Source organism: Anguilla rostrata, chromosome 16 (genome assembly GCF_018555375.3).
Source record: "Anguilla rostrata isolate EN2019 chromosome 16, ASM1855537v3, whole genome shotgun sequence".
Lineage (NCBI taxonomy): Eukaryota > Metazoa > Chordata > Actinopteri > Anguilliformes > Anguillidae > Anguilla > Anguilla rostrata.
Window position 1 is genome coordinate 4,221,146 of NC_057948.1, and position 26,177 is coordinate 4,247,322.

General features: G+C 43.6%; 2 protein-coding genes across 2 annotated transcripts in view; both read left to right on the plus strand.

Moving 5' to 3' along the window:
* The window catches only part of nadsyn1 (NAD synthetase 1), a 35,778-nt gene extending 9,994 nt beyond the window's left edge, over window positions 1-25,784 (plus strand). Inside the window, exons 9-21 of the mRNA XM_064313502.1 lie at window positions 1,403-1,534; window positions 2,509-2,580; window positions 4,045-4,169; window positions 7,437-7,485; window positions 7,733-7,835; window positions 9,905-10,073; window positions 10,485-10,620; window positions 12,059-12,165; window positions 12,426-12,557; window positions 13,221-13,290; window positions 14,968-15,096; window positions 20,850-21,026; window positions 24,605-25,784. Coding sequence (XP_064169572.1) covers window positions 1,403-1,534; window positions 2,509-2,580; window positions 4,045-4,169; window positions 7,437-7,485; window positions 7,733-7,835; window positions 9,905-10,073; window positions 10,485-10,620; window positions 12,059-12,165; window positions 12,426-12,557; window positions 13,221-13,290; window positions 14,968-15,096; window positions 20,850-21,026; window positions 24,605-24,643 — 1,440 coding nt within the window. The 3' untranslated portion in view covers window positions 24,644-25,784. The remainder of the gene's footprint in view (window positions 1-1,402; window positions 1,535-2,508; window positions 2,581-4,044; window positions 4,170-7,436; window positions 7,486-7,732; window positions 7,836-9,904; window positions 10,074-10,484; window positions 10,621-12,058; window positions 12,166-12,425; window positions 12,558-13,220; window positions 13,291-14,967; window positions 15,097-20,849; window positions 21,027-24,604) is intronic.
* A 51-nt stretch (window positions 25,785-25,835) lies between these two features.
* LOC135242415 (two pore channel protein 2-like) overlaps window positions 25,836-26,177 on the plus strand; it is a 34,857-nt gene continuing 34,515 nt past the window's right edge. The window contains exon 1 of the mRNA XM_064313499.1: window positions 25,836-26,022. Coding sequence (XP_064169569.1) covers window positions 25,992-26,022 — 31 coding nt within the window. The 5' untranslated portion in view covers window positions 25,836-25,991. The remainder of the gene's footprint in view (window positions 26,023-26,177) is intronic.

Consider the following 26,177-nt stretch of genomic DNA (forward strand, 5'->3'; position numbering starts at 1 on the left):
ACTCTAACACACACACACGTTCACTCTGTCTCACTCTAACACACACACTCACACACACACACTCACTCTTTCTCTCTCTAACACACACACACGCTCACTCTTTCTCTCTCTAACACACACACACACGCTCACTCTTTCTCTCTAACACACACACACACACACGCTCACTCTTTCTCTCTCTAACACACACACACACACACATGCTCACTCTTTCTCTCTAACACACACGCACACAAACGCTCACTCTTTCTCTCTAACACACACACGCTCACTCTTTCTCTAACACACACACTCACACACACGCTCACTCTTCCTCTCTCTAACACACACACACACACACACGCACACTCTTTCTCTCTCTAACACACACACACACGCTTACTCTTTCTCTCTCTAACACACACACACACGCGCTCACTCGTTCTCTTTCTAACACACACGCTCACACGTGCTCACTCTTTCTCTCTCTAACACGCACACACACACGCTTACTCTTTCTCTCTCTAACACGCACACACACATACGCTCACTCTTTCTCTTACACACACACACACACAAACATGCATACACACACACACACACAGACATGCACACTCTTTTTCTCTCTTACACACACACACACACACACACGCATGCATACACACGCATACACACACACACACACACACACACACACACACATTCTTTCTCTTTCTAACACACACACACACATGCATACATACACATGCACACTCACTCTTCCTCTCTCTTACACACACATACACACGCACACTCAGTATTTCTCTTACACACACACACACACACACACACACATGCCTACACACATACACTTGCACTCACTCTTTCTCTCTCTTACACACACACACACACACACGCTTGCACTCACGCATTTTCTCTCTTACACACACACTAAATGAGCAATAGGCGCTGTTTTATTTGTGACCACCAGGGGGCAGAAAGCACTGAACCAGAGAAAAAACACTGGTTTATATCATGTCCCCATATATATTGCATTAGATTTTATTCATAATTTCACACTAACCTGAATCTTAAATGCCCTTGGGACAGTTTTGAGTTTGATATTTTTGAGAGTTTTAAAGAGAGTTAAAATTAATATTTTAATAGTTTTAGACGCAGTTAAAACCTTATCTCAGGATCAAGACATGTAAATATCATAAACATCTCAACCTGAATTTGATAACATTTTTCATTAGAATACAGATATATAGACGCAGATATTTTTTTAAAATCTTTTCTGTCAGCTTGTAGCAGAGTGAAATGTTCAGTGTTCAGCAGTAAAGCCATTTAATATTGGGTCCAGAGTCATTTAAGACATTGCCTGCCTCAATCAGGGAAGAACTGTGAAAGTTGTCTGAATGTGGGCGGGCCTTGTCTCTCACAGAGCGGGGGCATCTACATGCTGGCCAATCAGAAGGGCTGCGACGGAGACCGCCTCTACTATGACGGCTGTGCCATGATCGCCGTTAACGGCGACGTCGTTGCCCAGGGAGCGCAGTTCTCCCTGGACGATGTGGTGAGAGCCGCAGTTTGGCAGTTACTTGAATGTGCACGAATCTGTGAGTGCTGTGGCCCCTGCGAGACACAACAGTGTTTCATTAAAGCTGACATCCTACATTGTTTCATATTTAAAAAATACCATATCTGATGCCTTTTCAGACTGGCATTTTTGTAACAATATCTGTTCTATGTATTTGCGTTCTGTAATTGTTCCTCACTGTGCACTGTGAGCCGTACCAGTGGGAGGAAACTCCTGGTAGGTTTTTACCTCAGTCGACACGTCGAAAGTGAGAGGTCAGCACAGTCAAATCAACCGTTTTTTTAGAGAGCACTTCCTGTTCCCACACTTGTGTGTGCGCGTGTGTGTGTCTGTGTGTGAGCGCAAAAGACAAGTAACTGTTGCTGAAAGACACTCACTCAGCTCTCCCCTGTGAAATTCCTCTGTGAGCTTTGATAGGTAATAAAAGGGTTGCTGATAGGCCCTGCCTCGTTTCACACAGCCACTGTTTGCATGTGCAGATTACGGCAGCCTGCTTACTGCATGCAGCCCTACTTCTTAATACTTACAGCAGCAGGACTGGTGAGCTGAGGTCAGAGCACATAGCAAGGTAAAACCTTGATTGTTTCCAAGTGAATTTAGTGTGTGTGATAAGTGCAAATGATGGACATGCTTTGTACACAGAAGCCCTCCAAAAGGACATGCTTTGACTGAAATACAGAGCTTAGCCGAAATGAGAATGTATTAATAAACGGGGTTTAAGACTGGTGGGATTCGTGCAATAAGGCCTGGGTTTTCAGTGGGCTTTGACTCCTGTGGTCTGCTGCTACTGCTGGTCGTGCTGAAAGACACTAACGAAATACAGAACCTCCTCCCTGTTCTTATTAGCAGTTGTGCTGGCTATACCGGCAAGATCAGCAGGCAAACGGATGTCAGATGTGAATGGAGTGAGTTGGCTCTCAGAAAGAGTGATGAATGTCGTTGCTTCGCAGGATGTGGTCACAGCCACACTGGACCTGGAAGACGTGCGCAGTTACAGGGGGCTGTACTGCCACCCACACGTGGTAAGGACACGCACCATCCCGCTACTTTTGTGAGAGAAACAAAAAACGGTGTCTGTCTGCAGTGCTTCCTAACCAATAAAGCACATGAAGAATAACATGACTTTACATGTGGACTGTCCTGCGACGCTACAGTAGTTCAGCATAATTCACACACCGTCAAACGACGACTGAAGACCCACCTCTTCAGGCTGCACCTCTCCCCATCCCTCCCTTCCCCCCCTGTAAATGACTAAACTTAGGGGTGTAACTAGGCAGCTGTTTAATAGGTGACTTAGTTGATGCGCCAGTCTTAACGACTACTTGTATTTTTATTTATTTTTATTTTTCCATAGATTGCGTTGTTGCCGTTCTCGTTGTTAGTGTTAATCAGTTTAACCACCAGGGTCCAAGTTGAACTATGCGGTTGTTCCCTGTACTTGGACCGGTACTTCTCTCTAGGGGTTTCGTCATACTTGTTCCTGGTTATGGTTATACACTTTGTTGTACGTCGCTCTGGATAAGAGCGTCTGCCAAATGCCTGTAATGTAATGTAATGTAATATAATCATCTCGTACTGTCAGACAGGATCAGTACTCTTGGAAGGTTGCACGCTGTATGTTACACGTACAATGCTGTTTGAGTGTTAAGTGCACATTAAAGGAACGCGTGATTAAAAAAAAAAAAAAAAAAAAAAAAAACATTTAGCCAGTTTGGCTCATTGAGATTAGAGTCACTTACACGGGAGGTCCTTTCAAGAGTCAGCAGTCTGTTGCGCATTTCCATTACACAAATAAGTAAAAAAGTTTCATTTCTGTTATGAGGCTGGGTGGGTTTTAAAAAAACAGGCTTTGCTGAGAATGAGTCCAGTAATTGCAGGCAGCCCGAGTGGGGAAGCCTGTGTTTAGGAAGTTACCCCCAGCCCATTCTTTCCTTTATAAGGCAATAGTGCGAGTGATGTGGTTTAATGTTTGGAGGCGTAAGCTGTGTCTAAGACACATGCGTAAGCAGTAGCAGCATGAATATTCAGAACATCACTATTACAAGTTAAAAGGAGGCTTGTGTAGGTTTCTTGTCAATTTCAGAAGAAAAACAACTTGTTTCTAAAGGGAAAAGCCCATTTTCACTTTCAGTTTCTCACAAAAGCAGCTAGTATCTATTTAAGAAGTGTTTGTCATCCAACCAAAGGCCAAGATATTTATAAGATGCTCTAGACGACAGTGCCATCACAAGTGGAGACATAAAGTCATGTGAAGTGAACGTTAAATTAACATGTTACGTGTACATATTAATGTACGTGTTAAGAGAACATGTAAATATATCAACCGTACATGTTACCTGAACATGTTAAGTAAAATCTGCATGCTACCTGCACATATTAAGTGTACATGTTAACGACCTGTGATAAGTACCTGTGATCATGGTGAATGTTAAGTGTATATGTTTTTGTTCACTCATTGTTCTGTTCTGTTCCTTTAATCTGTTCAGGAGCACGAATGCAAGCCCGTTCACAGATTGAAAGTGAACTTTTCACTGTCGGATGCCCGGGATATCTACCTCCCGTCCCACGAGCCAATCGAATGGCACTTTCACACTGCTGAGGAGGAGATCAGGTAAATAGAGGCACAGAGCGCCTCCTGCTGTTGTTCCTCAGAAACTACTCAAAGGTTCCTCAGGTAGCCACGATCCTGTCATTGTCTCATTTTGCAGCGTTCATGCAAATGCTCAGTTACAGGCCTGCAAAGGACGATCTGTATTCTACACCCTCATAATCCCATTGCTTTGCACTAAAAGACAATCTGTGAACTAAAACCTCTCAGATTACTGCATTTCGCTAAAGTACGATCAGTAAGATGTACCCCAACCTCCACTATTTCACTACGGTCCAATCAGTAAAACATACCCTTTGTAATTTACTGTATTTCACGAGGGTACAATCAATAAACTGTACCCTCATAATCCACTGCGTTTCTCTAAAGAGCTCCGTAGACTTCAAACGAATTTGAATTTGGCGGATACGCCATGGCTGTTGAACTGCTGTTGAATTCGGCGCTGGGAGCAGATGTCTGCATACTCGCTGGTTGTGTCCCAATCCAGTGTTGGCTCCGCCCTCATACAGTTCACTTGCCTGCTTCACTTGGGAGGACGTGACGCACGTGCCCAATGAGACGGGAGCATGCGCTTGCGTTTAGCGAGTGGCAGGGAGCGAGGGCGGAGCGGGTCATTCGAATTGAGAGCCACTTCACCCCATCTATACTCGAGAGTTGTTGCACAAAGTTCTAATCAGCTGCGTACCATGAGATGTAAAACATTTCTGTACCATACCTTTAAATGGACGATTTGCCTGCTGTCAACCTGTTTCCCTTTATTTTGCTTGATTAACAATCAAACAATTAATTGACTGAATAGGACTGATATGCAGCCTATAATTATTCAATAATGACAATGAGAAAGAGATAACTACAATTGTTTAACAAGGGTGGCAATAATCTGAATTTCCAAGAACATCCCGAAGCTTTCCCTGAATTGTATCTCACGTTAGTGTACCGTTTTCTTATCGTCACATTAAGAGAATAACTCATTTAAAGAGGACACTCGATTTAGACAGTACGACATAGACATTAGAAAGCTTAAATTTAAGTTGCTCTACCCTGTGCAACACATAATTCAGGCTAGAAAAACAAGTTTATAGAAAATATGTGCTGATCATTGAGCATTTAAAATTGCTGAATCTTTGCAAGACATTTTATGTAATTATAAATGTGGATAGAGGAAAATGCACACATTTATGATGCAAAGACTAGTAGTGTTATTGCAAAATAAATTGGTAATCATTTATTGGTTATTTATCATTTATTATTTATTGGTCTTGGCCTCCATACATGGAGCCTACATGGAGAAAGATTTGGAGTAATCATCCAGTTAAAGGTAAGATTACAGAGGGGATAGATTTTTCTGACACAAATGCTGAAACGATTTTTAGCACTTTTAAAATGGTGCCAGGGATAGACGGGTGCCTGAACCGATAGCTACCTTCTTTAAAATAAAGAGCCAGGGATGATATTAAAGAACATATTTTTATTGTAAAGGCAAATAAATTGAACGCGTTGTTTAAAATATATGTGTATGTATATGATTGTTGTAATACAATGTACACCGTTTTGCTATTAACCGAGTTCAGCGTTCGCTAGCTTGCTAATGGTAGGGGAGAGCAGGGAAATAAATGTTTTTGTATTTGGCTCAATTCTGAAAATATTATTAGAGATAGATTAATCATCTCTAATTCGACATAGAGTACATCCTTCGGCTATGATTACACACCACAATGAAATTTCTCGGAATTACCATAGACTGACCTGACCGGAAGTACCGACAATGAAATGTTATATTTAACTCCAAAGTCGGGGTAAAAACTAATTCGGTGTGAGGTGCATCTAACAGTCTTAATAGCTTTAAAAGTTAACACAAACTAAGGCAATTCAATACAATCCCATGTTATACGATAGTATTTTTTATAACATTGTTTTTTGTGGCCTGCCTATGTTGGTGAAAATCTATCACAAGACTTCACATTATTCTCAGTTCCCATCTAATGTGTGTGCGATGCGAACAGCTGTATCAGTCGATGTCATCACGTTGCCTAAAGTTAAGTAAATGTATGACGATTTGCTTATGCAGGAGAAACAATCTGTGTCCTTAAATGCAAGCCTAACTAAATATACACTGTTAGAAGCATAATTTAATTGGTTAAAAGGCTTCTCAAAGATCAGTATAATAGCTTGCCACTGAATGGTTGTGTACTGGGCAGAAGTTGTAGTGTCGGTTCCTTATTACAAAGTAAGGAACCATTGTTATTAAAACATTGCCATCATAAAATAGAGAACTGTGAGTTTTTACACTTTCGAACAGTATATTGTGTGACCTGATTGAAAATTTAATCGTTAAAAAAAACCAGAATGAAAGCAAATGAACCCACTCGGACCGGTGCAACATTACTGTGAGGGAGCTGAAGAGCAATCAATAAACTATGCCCTCGAATCCCTGAGCCTTAACTGATGCATGATGGGAAATGGGACTGCAGCTCTGCATGGCTGTGATTCCTGCACTGGCACGACTCTCATTTTCACTGACTGGGTTCATTGTGTCATCGGAAACGAGGAGTTCTACCTGCAGTGCCATACTCTGCAGACCTCCATAGAATGCTTGCGTATTCCTGGGAGTGCGCATTCATGATCAGAGCGCAGTTTTTCTTTTATGTGATCACGTGTGTCAATGTGCAGGATGTTTAGCTGATAAATGCGAGGGGTTCGACTTTGAAGGAGTGGGCTTTATTGGCATTTAATCGGATTCAGTTGTTATGAACGTGTACCTAAACGTACCTTAAACGCCGCAGTCATCATGCTAGCAGGAGGCCCCAAAAAAAAGGGGGGGTGGGGGGTTGGAATCCTGTGGAAATAGTGAGTGATCGCCCACCAGTCCCCTCCCTTGTTGATGTGTACAGAGATTTCCTTACCACTCGCGTCAAGCCTGTTCCTTCACGCAGTTTAACGTGAAATGTTGCTCATTTGTGAATAGAACACTGGGACCGTTATAACAGCGATCAGGTGGTTTTAATCGCTGGCCTGAATTTGTGTGCGTTTGTGTCCATGATTTATGTGTGTGAGTGGGAGTTTATATATATGTGTGTGTGCGTGCGTGCGTGCGTGCGTGGTGGTGGTGCGTGCGTGCGTGTGGTGTGTGGTGGTGTGTGCGTTGCGGTTGCGCGCGCTATGCGTGTGTTGAGTGTGTGTTGTTGTGTGTGTGTGTGTGAGAGAGAGAGAGACCCAGTTCTTATGTGGCTGTATGTGAGTGTCTCTCTCTTCCTTGTGTACTCTTTCTAGCCTTGGTCCAGCGTGCTGGCTGTGGGACTACCTGAGAAGAAGTGGCCAGGTAACTGTGTTTGGATACTAAATCGGTCAGCTTTTATTCATGAATTTGTGTTATGAATAGATTATAGATTTGATCAAATTTTATATTTTCTGTTCTACTGTGTGCTGCGTGTGTTTGTGTCTTTGTATACATATTTGTGCACATGTGTATGCATGTTTCTGTCTGTATCTGCGTATGTGTATTTATGTCTGTGTGTGCGTGTATGCATGTGTGCGTGTCTGTGTGTGTGTGTGTGTGTGTGATTTAGGCTGGCTTCCTGCTTCCTCTGAGTGGAGGTGTGGACAGTTCCTCCACTGCCTGCATTGTGTACTCCATGTGTCATCTCATCTGTGAGGCTGTGAAAAATGGCAGTGAGTATCTGTAGCACAGCGCACACCTCTACCTACTACTGCTAGCACACACTGACACTACTGTAGCACACCTCTACCTACTACTGCTAGCACACACTGACACTACTGTAGCACACCTCTACCTACTACTGCTAGCACACACTGACACTACTGTAGCACACCTCTACCTACTACTGCTAGCACACACTGACACTACTGTAGCACATCTCTACCTACTACTGCTAGCACACACTGACACTACTGTAGCACACCTCTACCTACTACTGCTAGCACACACTGACACTACTGTAGCACACCTCTACCTACTACTGCTAGCACACACTGACACTACTGTAGCACACCTCTACCTACTACTGCTAGCACACACTGACACTACTGTAGCACACCTCTACCTATACTGCTAGCACACACTGACACTACTGTAGCACATCTCTACCTACTACTGCTAGCACACACTGACACTACTGTAGCACACCTCTACCTACTACTGCTTAGCACACACTGACACTACTGTAGCCCCATCTACTACTACTGCTAGCACACACTGACACTACTGTAGCACACCTCACCTATACTGCTAGACACACTGACACACTGTAGCACACCTCTCTTACTGCTAGCACACTGACACTACTGTAGCACACTCTACCTACTATTGCTAGCACACCTGACACTACTGTAGCACACCTCTACCTACTACTGCTAGCCACTGACACTACTGTAGCACACTCTACCTACTACTGCTAGCACACGGTGACACGACTGTGAGCACATGCTAACACTACTGCTAGCACACAGCTAACTACTGTAGCACACTCTACCTACTACTGCTAGCACACACTGACACTACTGTAGCACACCTCTACCAACTACTGCTAGCAGACACTGACACTACTGTAGCACACCTCTACCTACTACTGCTAGCACACACTGACACTACTGTAGCACACCACTACCTACTACTGCTCACACACACTGACACTACTATAGGCCAGGCTGTTTCTACTGTAGCACAAGCTAACACTACTGTAGCGCATGCTAACACTACTGCTAGCACATGCCATCACTAGTCTAGCCCAGATTAACTGGACTGCTCGCACTTGCTAACACTACTGCTAGCACATGCTGACACTTCTGTGAGTACATGCTAACACTACTGCTAGCGCACGCTAAAATTACTATAGCACACACTAACACTACTGTAGTGTATGGACACATCTGCTAGCACATGCTAATAATACTGCTTGCACATTGAAACACTACTGTTTGAGCTGGCGCATGTGGGATACAGTAACTAAAGTTTTCATCAGCTTTCATTAAATAATACAGAATTAAATTCAAATGAGTACTCATGTAGTGTGACGTTAATGTCAACAATGACAATGGAGCCATTGAATTAGTTATCAAGTCTTATAAGACCTAGTAGAGGTTATGACTTCATGACTGGCTGTGGGCCTTCTGTGCAGTGCAAGTATAAGCCCGGAGCATCTTATTAAATACGGTTTTGGGTCTGTGTAGTGTGTGGTGTCACTCACGAGTAACCCAAAATATTTGCTTGATTATTCTATCGGGAGTTCTGTGAGTGATTGATTATTCTATCAGGAGTTATGCGAGTGATTGATTATTCTATCAGGAGTTCTGTAAGTAATTGATTATTCTATCAGGAGTTCTGTGAGTGATTGATTATTCTATCAGGAGTTCTGTGAGTGATTAATTATTCTATCAGGAGTTCTGTGAGTGACTGGTTATTCTATCAGGAGTTAAGCGAGTTATTGATTATTCTATCAGGAGTCCTGCGAGTGATTGATCATTCTATCAGGAGTCCTGCGAGTGATTGATTATTCTATCAGGAGTTCTGCGAGTGATTGATTATTCTATCAGGAGTCCTGCGAGTGATTGATTATTCTATCAGGAGTTCTGCGAGTGATTGATTATTCTGTCAGGAGTCCTGCGAGTGATTGATTATTCTATCAGGAGTTATGTGAGTGATTGATTATTCTATCAGGAGTCCTGCGAGTGATTGGTTCTTATTTGAGTATTGCACACGAAACTGCCGGCTGTGTGTGCAGATACCCGGGTGCTGTCAGACGTGCAGCAGGTGGTGACGGACGTCACCTACGTGCCCACGGACCCGCGGGAGCTGTGCGGCCGGCTCTTCACCACCTGCTACATGGCCAGCGACAACTCCTCCCAGGAGACCCGCGCCCGCGCTCAGGAGCTGGCCTCCCAGATCGGCAGGTCCGCACCCCTTCCTTCCCCACAGGCGTAGAAACGGGGGAAGTAGACCGCTCGTCTTGTGTAAAAAAACCCGTACTGTGCGGCCAAGGTTGGACTGAATGAGAACAGTGTTCCTTTGTGGATGTAAACTGTGTGGCTACACGTGGGATCCCTCTTCTTAAATTGTGCGTGCGTGTGTCTGGTGTCTCAGGCCCAGAGCTTTCTCTTCAGTGATTGACCTTCATTGTGCAGCAGTAATGCTCAATAGTTAAACTCTTGTTCTAGTTATTAATAAACCAATGAGCCAGGGAATGTTTAAGATTGAACAGAAATCTTACTGAGGGTAGGAATTTTGCCGTTTTGTCATTTTCTTAGAAGAAAGTTAGTGTGAAACAGCATGATAATGAGTGCTCCGTTTCTATGCTTATTCAGCATTCACATCAACCTAAACATTGACATGGCTGTCAAGGGAATTCTGGGAATCTTTTCCGTGGTGACGGGGAAGTGGCCTCAGTTCCGTGTCAATGGGGGAAGCACCAGAGAGAACCTTGCTTTACAGAATGTGCAGGTATGCAAAGGTCTGGAACATATAGGGTATGTGGAATTCTACGGAATGTACTGATATGTGAAACGCTACAGAATTTGGCAGTATTTGAAACTCAACCGAATGTGCATCAACAGTTAACACCCCTCCCTTATCCAAAAATGTAAAATTAATTTTGTTTGTTTAATTTGTTAATTATTATCAGAGATATCAATTATCAGTTAAATCACCAGATTTGTTGATAGGCAGAGCAACCTGTTGGATCAAATCATAACTCGCAACCAGATTTATTAAGTAACAAATATATGATGTCTAATGTAAAGACGAAGAGTGACTACGCTAAAATTAACGTTACAGACAAGTTACAGTGACAAAGATACAAGTGAAAGAAAATACCAAACCACAGCCTGTTCCTCCAAGACGGTCCCAAGAAAACCAAGACCAAACTTCAAAATCCAGTAGGCAGGAATATTCCTCAATGGGAAGGATGAAAATATGAAAATTCCAGATGAGCTGTAAGACAAAAATGTCAGACCCTGCGCACATCAAATACTAAGCAACACCAGGACCATATGCAAGGTTCAGATTCCTCAGGTGGCAACTGCAGATATCAACCCCCAGAGTGTCCACCTCAACAGATGCTAACTGGCTGAAGATAAGCATTCAAAATTCACTCCCTAAAATCTTCTGACTCTGAATTAAAGTCTGCATTTCTGTTCCAAGAGTGGAGGGGAAATGGTTGAGAAAGATGGGGGCTGGTAGCTGCAGTGATTGGGTGAGGTATGAAGTGTGGGGGTCTGGGAGCAGGGTCAGACAAGGATTGCCTTATCCGAAAGCTAGTAAATGTACATATTGAAGTTGCCTTATGTTGTCTGTGGCATAGAGAAACATAACATAAGGCACTATGAGATTGTTATCAAAAGATTCCTGGTTTTAAGCCCTTTATAAAGACACCAACGATGAATATATTAAGAGGTAATCCAGCTCAGCTATTGAGTATCCCTAAAAAAACATGGCGGTATACTGCTGCTTTTGGCTGCAAGAGGTGATTTTTCTAGACAATAGTTTGTTCAAATCCAGCCAGTTGTGATCTCCACCTTCAGGCAAAATATTGTCCATGCAACAAAACCAATCGCACCACGTGGGTTTCCGCTTGAAGCTGGAACAGTTTCCATAAAATTGTAGATTTCAGCAATCAGGCCTCAAATATCATTATATAGAAATGAAGATTTCAATTAAATGTCATAGATTGCACTTAAACTTAATTGGAACGTGACTCTAAAAGTCCAAAAGTCAAACATTGGTTGGCAAGAGTACTCACTACTCACATGGTACCCTATGGCTGTGCAGGCCCTGGGTTGGATAGGAGCTCCAGGGGATCCTGCAGGTCTGGGGACTGTGATGTTTGGTGTAGTATATTCTAAAGTGCCCGTGATCAGCTGCCCCTTACTCTAACCCACAGGCTCGGATCAGGATGGTTCTGGCATATCTGTTTGCCCAGCTCAGCTTATGGGCCAGGGGGAAGCCAGGAGGCCTGCTGGTTTTGGGATCAGCCAATGTAGATGAGAGGTGAGAGAGAGGGAGCGAAACTGGTGTATCTAACAGAATAGAATGACAGTTAGAGCTGGTACAGCGCAGTGAGTTATTCTACCACCATCATCTGTAACAGCACTCTGGTACAGAGAAGTGAACCAAACTAGTTCTGATGAAGTTTGATGTGGCCAAAATGTTAACTGTTTTCATGGCTAAATAGCATGCTGTTGTTTGTTTTTTGGAGCATTTTTTCTAACTCAATAAAATGAACTGAGAAGGTTTAAACCTTGTCTCAGCCTGACAGGATACTTCACCAAATATGACTGCTCCAGTGCCGATATCAACCCTATCGGTGGGATCAGCAAGACTGACCTAAAGAGCTTCCTGCTGTACTGTGTGGACAGGTTCCAGCTCACTGCACTGAGAAGGTCAGACCTGTCAACTGCGGATCTCTATTAGCTGCTTTTTGTTCAGAAGTGTTTGCTTATTGATCAGGGTAAGTTAACAAAGTTAACAGTGTTTCATTTATGTCAGCCAGAATAGTTCGGGTTTAATTTATGTTAGCGGTATTAGTTAGTGGTTTTTAATTTGTTAGCAGGAATAGATAGTAGTGTTCATGTTAGCGGGAAAAGTTACTTGGAATAGTCAGTGGTGTTTAGTTTATGTTAGCAGGAATATTTAGTGGTGTTTAGTTTATGTTAGCTGGAATAGACAGTGGTGTTTAGTTTGTTAGCTGGAATAGACAGTGGTGTTTAGTTTGTTAGCTGGAATAGTTGTGTAGTTGTGTTTAATTTATGCTAGCTGGAATTGTAAGTAGTGTTTAATTTATGTTAGTTGGAATAGCTTGTGGTATTTAGTTTATGTTAGCTGGAATAATTAGCAGTGTTTTGTTTGTTAGCTAGAACAGTTAGCGGTGTTTAGTTTATGTTAGCTAGCATAGTAAGCAGTGTTTAGTTTGTGTTAACTGGAATAGTTTGCTTTAAATGTTTCGTAATTTCTGTGCTTTTTTATTATCCTTGCCTTATATAAAGTGATATTTAAGCACAGCTCTGTGCCGCATGCACACATGCCTGTCACTCTGTATTCTGCAGTGTCATGGCTGCCCCGCCTACAGCTGAACTGGAGCCACTGGACAATGGGCAGGTGTCCCAGACTGATGAGGTAATAACTGTGCTGATGTCAGACTGTGGCTTAGTAGCTATACTACGTTAAAGCGTAGGATTAAAAGGATTACATCCTAAAGTGAAAACTCTTTAGATGTTATTTTTTTAAATACATTTTTTCTCAGATTAATTGACACGACAACACATGTACAACATTTATAGCGCATTTTGTACACTTGGTTGCACAAAACAAATAAGAATTGATGTATCAGCCAGAATTCTGTAAAAGTAAGATGTTAGAGGACACAACCAATTCATAAACCCACTGACTAAGGGTTTTTGAGCTGTTTTCCTCCCAGACTGGGCTTATCCTTTAACTGTCTGCCAGATCCTGGGGCAAATAGTCTAAGGGGTTGCCATATGTTAAAATATAAGTAATTGTAGCCCTTTATGGTGGCACGTCAAGGGTAGTGCCCTGACTGTTCCTCTGAATGTTTGGGTCTCTCCAAGTCCATTAAAAAAAATTCCTTGTCGTCACAGTGACATCAGACCATACTTCATCTCCAACTTCAACCCCCAAGTGTATTTCCCACAACTTCCATTGACATCCTGCAGAATATAGAGTTTTTGTGGAAAAGATAAGATTTGTAATGACGTTGGATATTAGAAGTAAGTTGTCAGTGGTGCTCTTAACTGGTTGAACTATGGGGAATTTATACTTGGGCTGAATAAAATGTTGAATATGTAAAAAGGCAAAGAAAGGTGTATCAGGAATATCATATCATGATTGAAGATGTTGGAATGACATCAAGTTCCCCTCCTGGGATAAGTGACGAACAATTCTAATCTCTTTAGAATACCAGTCACCAAAAATACTCTTTCCATGGGCTGGGGGTTGGCCCTGTATTGAGTCAGTGGGAGTAGTGCAGAGGAATAGCCTGCTTGGTAGCATCATACCAGATCCATAATGTGCTGGAAATAATTAAGGTGCCACTAATTTTTAAAATCCCAGTTTTATCCCAATCAAATATAGTAAGGAAATGAAGCACAACACCGTCAGTCTATATGGGGCTCTGCAGAAGAAAATTCTGGAACCAGCTCAATGTGGTGCATGCATGACATGCCCAGTCATAACAGCATAACACCCCTCCCCCTCCCCCCCTCAGCTGGTGGCTTCTTTATTTTCAACTGTGACTTCTTTCCATGCCAAATACCCTTTGAAAGAGCTTTCTCAATATCCAAAATGGTTGCTTCATTAAAATGCAACATTTCCATGAGGCAGAGGATCCTTGGCACGATGTTCCTGTAATATGTGGCAAGATAAAGGATCTTGTGAGTGACGTTCAGAAGGACAAGTGCTAATCTGCATCTGTGAAATCAGAGCCTCTTTGCACACCGTGTCCAAACATGCATGTACTTTCCCCTTTAACTCATTTTCCTGTGACTCAGTCCTCTCCCTTTACCCACTGTCCCACTGTTACTGGCTGTGCTGTGGCATGCAAGCCCATTGTGCCCAAATGAAGGTTTTTGAAGATGTAACGGTGCGCCCTGTCCCCCCCCCCACCCCCCCCCCCCCCGGCTCTCTGTCTCTCTATCTCCCTATGTCTCTCTGTCACTCTGTCTCTCTCACTGGATCTCTGTTGTCTCTCTGTGTGTCTCTCTCTCCCCCTTCCTTCCCCCTTTCTCTTTCTCTCTCTGTCTCTCTCCGCCTCCCTCTCTTTCTCTTCCTCTGCAGGCTGATATGGGGATGACTTACTCGGAGCTGTCTGTGATTGGTCGGCTGCGGAAGATCTCCATGTGTGGACCATACAGCATGTTCTGCAAACTCATACACACGTGGAGGGATGCCATGTCCCCCTCAGAGGTCTCAGTCACTGCTATACTGTACCATCAGACCCACACAGAACACCCTCACCCCACACACACACTGCTATACTGTACCTAATCACACACTGACACCCCAACCCAACACACACACACACACTGCTATACTGTACCATCAGCACTGACACACACCACACACATGCTATACTGTACCATCAGCACGACACACACACACACACTGCTATACTGTACCATCAGCACTGACACCACACACACACCACACTGCTATACTGTACCATCAGCAATCACACACACACACACTGCTTGTAATACCTGACCATCCACACTTGACAACACACCACACACACACACACACTGGCTCCCCCATGACTGTACCATCAGCACTCACACAAAACACACACTGCTATACTGTACCATCAGCACTGACACACACACACACTGCTGTACTGTACCATCAGCACTCACACACACCACACACCCCTGCTATACTGTACCATCAGCACTCACACACACACACACTGCTATACTGTACCATCATCACACTGACGACATCACAACACAACACACACATGCTATACTGTACCATCAGCACTCACACAAAACCACACCACTGCTATACTGTACCATCAGCACTCCACACACACACTGCAAAGTCACCACACACACACACACTGCTATACTGTACCATCAGCACTCACACACACACACTGCTATACTGTACCATCAGCACTCACACACACACACTGCTATACTGTACCATCAGCACTCACACACACACACACACTGCTATACTGTACCATCAGCACTGACACACACACACACACACTGCTATACTGTACCATCAGCACTCACACACACACACACACTGCTATACTGTACCATCAGCACTCACACACACACACACACACTGCTTACTGTACTCAGCATGCACACCACCACCAGCTATACTGCCATCACACTCACACACACACTGCTATACTGTACCATCAGCACTCCACACACACACACACACTGCTATACTGTACCATAGCACTAACACACACACCATGCTATATGGGCTCTGCAGAGAAACACAACCACGCTACTGTACATGCATGCACACCACACAACACTGCTATACTTACCATCCACTCACCCCTGCACCCTCAGCTGGACACACACATTTACTGTACTCTCATGCAAATACCCGAAGAGCTCTCATATCTGGTCTCATAAAAGCAACATTCCATGAGCAGGGATCCTGCACATGTCCTGTAATACTGTCATAGATACATGGCACACCACGCAACAACAAGTGCTATACTGTCTAGCACTGGACACAACAGCTTCTGTACCACACTGTCAAACACATACCACCTTAACTACTGACCATCGCACTCCCCCCACCCCACTGCTACTGTACATCAGCCTATACACACACAAGACTGCTATACTGATGCCATCACACTCCACCCACCCACACACCACACACACCTGCTATACTGTACCTCAGCCTGACCACACACACACCTGCTATACTGTACCATCAGCACTCACACCACCACACTGCTACTGTACATCAGTGCAACACACAGCTTCTGTCATCGCATCCAAACCACACTGCTATCTGTACCATCAGCACTGCAACACTACACACACACTGCTAACTGTCCTCAGCACTACACACACACCCCTGCTATACTGTACCATCAGCACTCACACACACACACACTGCTATACTGTACCATCAGCACTGACACACACACACACACTGCTATACTGTACCATCAGCACTCACACACACACACACTGCTATACTGTACCATCAGCACTGACACACACACACACACACACTGCTATACTGTACCATCAGCACTGACACACACACACACACACTGCTATACTGTACCATCAGCACTGCCACCACCACGATCACACACACACCACTGCTATACTGTACCATCAGCACTGCACACACACACACACACACTGCTATACTGTGCCATCAGCACTCACACACACACTGCTATACTGTACCATCAGCACTCACACACACACACACACACTGCTATACTGTACCATCAGCACTCACACACACACACACACTGCTATACTGTACCATCAGCACTGCAACACACACCACCACACTGCTATACTGTACCATCAGCACTGCACCAAACACACATGCTATATGTACCATCACACACACACACACACTGCTATACTGTACCATCAGCACTCACACACACACACACACTGCTATACTGTACCATCAGCACTCACACACACACACACTGCTATACTGTACCATCAGCACTCACACACACACACACACACTGCTATACTGTACCATCAGCACTGCACACACCACAACACACACACCACACACTGCTATACTGTACCATCAGCACTCACACACACACACACACACTGCTATACTGTACCATCAGCACTGACACACACACACACACTTCTATACTGTACCATCAGCACTGACAGACACACACACACACTGCTATACTGTACCAACAGCACTGACACACACACACACACACACACACACACACACACACTGCTATACTGTACCATCAGCACTCACACACACACACACACACACACTGCTATACTGTACCATCAGCACTGACACACACACACACACTGCTATACTGTACCATCAGCACTGACACACACACACACACTGCTATACTGTACCATCAGCACTGACACACACACACACACACACACACACACTGCTATACTGTACCATCAGCACTGACACACACACACACACACACTGCTATACTGTACCATCAGCACTCACACACACACACACACACTGCTATACTGTACAATCAGCACTGACACACACACACTGCTATACTGTACCATCAGCACTGACACACACACACACACACACACACCCTGCTATACTGTACCATCAGCACTGACACACACACACACACACTGCTATACTGTACCATCAGCACACACACACACACACACTGCTATACTGTACCATCAGCACTCACACACTGCTATACTTTACCATCAGCACTCACACACACACACACACTGCTATACTGTACCATCAGCACTCACACACACACACACACACTGCTATACTGTACCATCAGTACTGACACATACACACACTGCTATACTGTACCTTCAGCACTGACACACACACACTGTAAGGAAGGGCAGGGTGGTAGAATAATTTATGTTATCCAGACAGCACCGGCTCCTCGGATCCCTAGGTTTACTGTCACTTTGTGTGATCGCCACGGGGTGTCGGTAAGAACACGCATTGACCAGGATTCCAATTCCAGTAAATTTATTACAGACAGATGGAGGTGGGCAATGGGATGAGGTGATGAAGGGTGATGGGGTATGATCACGTGTGATCAGGTATGTGGTCCTAAAAAGGGAGGGGTAACATATTAATTGACATAAAATTAGACAGTAAATTAGAACACTGCTGTTACCTGCTACACAAGGATAACTGTATCTATTAGTGCTAGCTAGTTACTATATACAAGTGCGTAACAATTGGATGCCATTCTGATATCTGCCACCAGATGGAGCCTACAACATTAGACGGCCATCTTGGTAGGCTCAGTGACAGGGTATGGCATCCATTTTGATAGGCTCAGTGAAAGGACCAACCCACTAGCGTACCATCAATTGCAGTCAATAGTCAAACACACAGAAGTTTGCAGTACACAAACAAAAGCACATTCCTAACATACAGATAACAGCTATTTCAGGGCGGTTCTACCATATAGTCACATACAATAATCAACAAATATACAAAGGTGCAGGAAATATATACAATTTACATTAATTACAAATATAAGCTGTCCCTCAGCTTAAACAAATGTGCATGCAGGCACTCCTGTCACACAGTCCTCTTATCTCCCAGATAAGAATCCCCTCTGTCCTCTCAGTACTGTATCCAGCCACTAACTGGGGTGGGGTTGAGACTGACCATAAACTATTGTGTGTGGTGGCCAATGCTGATTGGTGGGCCTACTGAGGCCGGTTGCCGTGCAATAAACCTCCCCAGTCACCTTACTGTAGTGCCTGAGGCCCAAAGGGTTAGCCTTTGCTTGACCCAAGGCAAGGGGGAGAAGTGGGCCCCCGGAAGCTGTAAAACTAGTGCTGTTAAGTGAGAACAACCCTAATCTACTGACTCCCAATCCCCGGTTCTGCTGGCCTTTTCTACACACACTGCTATACTGTACCATCAGCACTGACACACACACTGCTATACTGTACCATCAGCACTGACACACAGACCCTGCTATTCTGTACCATCAGCACTGACACACAGACCCTGCTATACTGTACTATTAGCACTGACACACACACTGCTATACTGTACCATCAGCACTGACACACAGACCCTGCTATACTGTACCATCAGCACTGACACACAGACCCTTCTATACTGTATTATCAGCACTGACACAGACCCTGCTATATTGTACTATCTGCACTGACGCACAGACCCTTCTATACTGTACCATCAGCACTGACACACTGACCCTGCTATACTGTACTATCAGCACTGACACAGACCCTGCTATACTGTACTATCAGCACTGACACACACAGAACCTGCTATACTATTCCATCAGCACTGACACACAGACCCTGCTATACTATTCCGTCAGCACTGACACACTGACCCTGCTATACTGTACCATCAGCACTGACACACAGACCCTGCTATTCTGTACCATCAGCACTGACACACAGACCCTGCTATACTGTACTATTAGCACTGACACACAGACCCTGCTATACTGTACCATCAGCACTGACACACAGACCCTTCTATACTGTATTATCAGCACTGACACAGACCCTGCTATATTGTACTATCTGCACTGACACACAGACCCTGCTATACTGTACTATCAGCACTGATACACACAGACCCTGCTATACTGTACTATCAGCACTGACACACACACAACCTGCTATACTATTCTATCAGCACTGACACACAGACCCTGCTATACTGTACTATCAGCACTGACACACAGACCCTGCTATACTGTGCCAATAGCACTGACACACAGACCCTGCTATACTATTCCTTCAGCACTGACACACTGACCCTGCTATACTGTACTATCAGCACTGACACACAGACCCTGCTATACTGTACCATCAGCACTAACACAGACCCTTCTATACTGTATTATCAGCACTGACACAGACCCTCTTATACTGTACTATCATCACTGACACGCACGCCCTGTTATACTGTACTATCAGCACTGACACAGATCCTGCTATACTGTACTATCAGCACTGACACAGATCCTGCTATACTGTACTATCAGCACTTTTGTACACATGGTGTAACCCTGAGTATAGCAGTACTTATACAGGGTACAGGGTAGCATCAGAAAATCAATTCAAACTGATTCAGGTTTGCTGGAAATGCCACTTCCACAAATTAAAAATTTGTCTATTGCCAATTCTAAACTAAGTGAATTGCACCTTAACTTTTACAACAAGCCCTTGACATAAAGACAGCTTGTGTTTGACACTTGGTTGTGGTTGAATGGTGAGTGCTCATGTAGAATTTGTGAAACTGAGTTCACTGCAGTGCTCTGAGTAACAGAGCGGACCTGTGAGGTGGTGCGGCATTAGAACACGCGAATGCCACTGCCTGAGCCTCATCACGCTGCCCATGTTGTTTCCACATTGTGTTCATAGAAGGTAGCATGCTGCTGCATCGCTAACGTGGTGAGCCTTTCTCCTTCATGGCTGTCTCAGGTTGCGGCTAAAGTGAAGCGTTTCTTCCGGATGTACTCGGTGAACAGACACAAGATGACAACAGTGACCCCTGCCTACCACGCCGAGAACTACAGCCCAGATGACAACCGCTTTGATCTTCGGCCCTTCCTGTACAACACACGCTGGTCAATGCAGTTCAGGTGCATCGATAGCCAGGTACAGTCAGCATGACCAGATTACACAGAGCGCTTTCGGTTTTAAAGTGTATTATTTGCATTTGACGGTGCGAAAGTTGCTATGTAAAAAACTATGCTATGTATGCTATTGCAACTGCACAAAGGAGAACACTGAAGGACTGCAGTGCAGAAAACATATGCTGCTTTTAATAAGCAGTGACAAACCGAAAATGTATCAATACCTTTCAGACTAAACAGTGCACCCGGCATTAAACGTCCAAACAGCACCTAAACGCCCACTGACTGCCATGTTTGTGCATGATAGGCACTTCCTGTTTGGTGACAGACAGAGCTGGTAGGAGTTTGGAAAAGTCTGGAGGAGAATTGTATTGTGCTGTCAAGGCTGTACCTGATATTATTTTGACTTTTTGAAACCCATATTGTAAGCCAGATACGATGGATTTGCTCGTAAGATGAAAATCTTTGCTGCCATTAGGGGACAGAGAGGGAATTTTCCATTTTTTCTCCATTAAGCATTCGGATAGAAAACTAGCCAGTTAGCTCATTTTTCCACCTTCTTCCTGACAGGTTTTTCACCCTATCAGGAGCAGTCCTGACTGTCGTTAGATAGTTTACCTCAATTAAGTTAACGGTGACTGTAGTTTATTAGAATCCAATTGCAGACAAATTTGGTTGTATTTAGTCCTGTGATATAAATAGAATATTAAATAGTTAGAGCTAAGTTATTTGATTATAACCTGATTGATTCCGATTATAGTTACTCTTTTTCGTGTAATTAAATGCTTAACGTTAGATTGTTTAAAGTGCCTTGTTTTTTTTCCCTCTTCGGTTTCTGCTGCTAGCTGTGCGGAGCCACACCATGTGTTTTTAAGCTGTGGTCTTAGTGTGTGTCCGTCTCGGCGATAACGTGCTTGATCTATACTTGGGGAGAGATAGGGAGATAGTCAGGGGGTTAAAATGTGCCGGATGATCACGCTTCTGGAAAGCGATTTCCAGGAGGAGTTTGTATGCCACCACTGCCGACTTGAGTACTTTGAGTGCAAGATGCTTGATCTTGCAGGCCATCTTGCTGGACTCCACAGTTCACAATTAGTACAGTTCCACCTATTACGTAGTGTGTCCATTACAGAGCTGGTGTGCTCGCCACAACTGGGAAAAGCCAGAGCAGGCAGGGAGGGGGAGTTGGGTGACAGTGGGGCGCAGGCACAGAGAAGGGCGTGCACGCCACACAGGGGCAACATCTCCAGAGGTTGTGGTGTCCCACCGATTCCAGCCCTTGCAAGAATTGTACCTGCCCCTTGACCCTGAGAGTGGGAGGACTGTGGAGCCACCGGGCACCCATATGGCCACATCCCCCAGGAAAAGGCAGTTGGTGGTAGTGGGGGACTCAGTTATTGGAGGTGCAGACTTGTACAGCGTGTTGACTGCCTGGTGCTCAGGGAGGAGATCTCCTGGAGCATGTGGACAAGCTCCTGACCAGAGCAGGGAGGGTTCTAGTGGTCATGGTCCATGTTGGAACCGATTTTTAAACCAATTGAACTGATTATTTAAGGAGAATTTCAGTTACCTTTCAGTTTGCCATTGTTTGCCAGTCTATCTATTAGGCTATTACATTAGGCTGTAAAATGGAAAAAAAAACATAGCAGAACTAAACAGGGAAACCAACAATCTCTACAAATTAGTATAAGTATTATTATTAAAATATGAATTATACCTTAAACATATTGTAGACTAAAGAAAAATTCAATACGATGAGCTTTAATGTGATCTACTATTTTGACTTAACAACTCACATTTTCACACAATTTTCATTGCAACTGACCACTGAGACTGCATGGAATCATCGACAGCAGTCAAACAGCATCGGTGTTGATGGGTGTTGTATCCTTGATGAGGCCAACAGTGTTCAAAACTCCACCGTTTTGAAGTCACAACTGCTACTGAAGTAGCTGCAGACTGCGGAGCAAGGATTCCTGAAACTGACACCATTACCCATAAAACCACAAACCGCTAACGCTACCATGTAAAAATAATTGATGAAACTAAACGCATTAATTCAATTGAATTTTTTTCCAATATTTTTTTTTTCCCCCTGAGTACTATATAGTGGTTGAGCAGTCCTTGTGTTTAGCCTACTTGAGTTCTAGAGTACTTGTTTTCCTTCCCAATTTTGATTTCAAAGAATCATCTGATATGGTACTGTACCACATGACTCATTTTCAAGACGAAGACAGTAAGAATTACGGGAGGTGTTTCAGAGTGGGTTTGGAACTGGTTACAGGGTAGAACACAAAGAGTAGTAGGAGGGATCGTATCTGAGCAGGGCACTGTGGGAAGTGGAGATCCACAAGTGTCGGTGCTGGGACCACTGCTATTTCTTATTATACAAACAATTTTGACAAGATCATTGAAAGTGCCTTAGTTAAATTTGCTGATGATGCAAAACTGAGAGGCATAGCAAACAGTTTGGAGTCTAGTGAAGTAATTCAAGAAGATTTAAACAGAACCAAGAAGTGGGTGGAAACCTGGCAAATTAAATTCAGCATAGCTAAATGTAAAGTTGTACATGTGGGAAATGAAAACATTTGGAAGGATTACTTTATGGGAGGAACAAAATTGGTATGTGCTCAATTTGAAAAAGACTTGAGAACAATGGTAGATCAAAGCCTTTCAGGTTCTAGGCAGCATGCTGTTGCTGGGAAAAAAGGCCAACAGTATGCTGGATGATATAGCCAAATGTATTGACTGTAAATCCAAGGAAGTTGTCAGACCACACTAGAGTATTGTGTGCAGTCTGGGGACCGTACTACAAGAAAGAAATAGAAGCTCTGGAAAAGGTTCAAAGAAGGGCAACTAAATTGATTTCTGGTATGGAAAATAAAAATTATGGGGAAAAGACTTAAGAGGCTCAATCTCTTCAAGTTTAGTGAAAGGAGACTCGGGGGTAATTTGATTGAGGCTCTTAAATTCTTAAAAGGGATTAACAAAGTGAACTACAAGAGATTATTCAGGTTGAGATGTGTTAGTAGAACGAGGGGGCATAAATGGAAATTAACAAAAGATAAATTCTCCACAGACATGAGGAAGTATTTTTTCACACAGAGAGGAGTCACTGTGTGGAATAGCCTGCCAAGTCATGTAGTAGAGGCACAAACTGGGGGTTTTTAAGACCAGGCTGGATACGGTGCTGGATACTATCTAGTTTGTAATTGTGAGCACTAGGTACCCTTTAATGGTAGAAGAATGACAAGAATTCTTGGGCTGGATAGGCTGTCCTCATTATATTATGCTGTTATGTTACATTGTGTAATGTTATGCTGAACAAACATTGAATAAATGAAGACAAATAAATTTAATTAATTTAATTATCCGTGATAAATATGAACTTGGTATATGTTGTAATAGGACGCTGCCATTGTACTCTTGAGCAATGTATTGAACCTGCATTGCTGCAGTATATGTCCACCTGTATAAATGGTTGCAATCTAAATGCTATGATAAAAAAAAAACTGTTGTGTAAGTCGCTCTGGATAAGAGTGGCTGTTAAATGCCTGTAATGTAATGCATGAGAATTGATTGCATGAGCTTTTTTTGCAGGTTTCCGAAGTGGAAGCTGAAAAGGGCTCCAGCACCTGATCCAGCAGCTATCCTACCAAAGTCTCCTGACCTGCGAAAAGCAGCTCTGAAGATATACCTCGGATATAATGCTGATTCTTCTCTGGACTTGTGGCCTTCTTCAGGGCCGGCTGGTCATGGCTATTGTTTAACTGGTATCTACTGCCTCTGACTGCAGTCAGCTGATCTAGAGTAAATACTCGCTAGGTGAAATTTTGATTGGGAAACTGCACTTTCAAAAGATAACCCAGACAGCAGGCCGACCTGGAGCACAGTGGTGATGTCGACACGCCCTCAGCTGACACATTCAAATGGGCCCCTCTGTTGCATCGACAGCACGTGACCTCCCTGTTCTACCGGGCTGCAGATCTCGGATAGCCTGTTTATCGCACTGTTGTAGGAGAACACTGTGGAGATCATGGGCTGTCCGTCAAACTGGAAAAACCGAACCTGTTTATGGTTTCCAACTGCTGAATAAATCCCCCCCCCCATTTTTTTTTCGCATGACTGATGTATGAAGTAGACTAGTACCCCCGCGCATTGTCATTTATGTTTGCTTTGAAATTTAGCGTCACCAAAATGTAGCCTTGTATCTAATAAAACATCAGTTATAGCAAACAGGCATACGTTGTTTACATATCTCTGTGTCTGTGAGCAAAGAGATACTGTCCCAAACTCGAATAGCTTCCCGACACTTAAAAATATATCAGCGCTTCACTGACTATATGTAACATTCTCCCGTAGATTGCTACTTGCGATATAATGATAACTTGGGTTACAGCAAGCATTTATATTGTTATGTAAATAGATCAGTCTGTACCCAATTATGCTTGAAGAACTGTAGGCAAAGCAGTTTAACCGAACGCGCGGTGTGGGAGGTTTGCGTGGCCGGCATCATGTGTGAAATAGTTTACGAAGTGTGTATGGCTGTATGCTCCATGTGTGAAATACCCTCATTTATTGCACAGAAGGTTGTGCCGTCTGAAAACAATTCAGCACAAACATGAAACTATCAAGTGTCATTTAGGCTACGTCATTAGTGTTCCTTCATGTGCAAATAGAACACAGATATTGGCGCGCTGAGATGGTCCTTCGCAACCCCCAAGATTAATTATTTCTACCTACAGTACACTATTTATTGAAATAAAATTTGTCAAAATTATTTTAAGTGTTTTTTTTTCTTCCCTTTTTTAACGAATCAACCAAGAGTAGGCATACGTGGAAACCGGTTTTCCATGAGCGTAGGCTAATTTGCTTTTTAATTTTACTGCTGGATTTGAACTCCTATTTTCCCTATAGGAGACGTGCCATTCACTCCGTTCCTGCTGTTGTCAAAAGCAAAGAGCTGATCTTTAACACTGGAAAACGCATGAATACCACTGGCATTTTGGATTTCACAGGTACGGCAACTGACGACAATTTAACGCAACTTTCGCTTTCACTTTAACCAAACAAAAATCTATTAATTTCAGATAAATTGCAGAGTTTATGCATTCTGGTCATGTGGCTATGGTTGAATATGAGGGGACTGTACAAAGAAACTAGGCTTTACAGC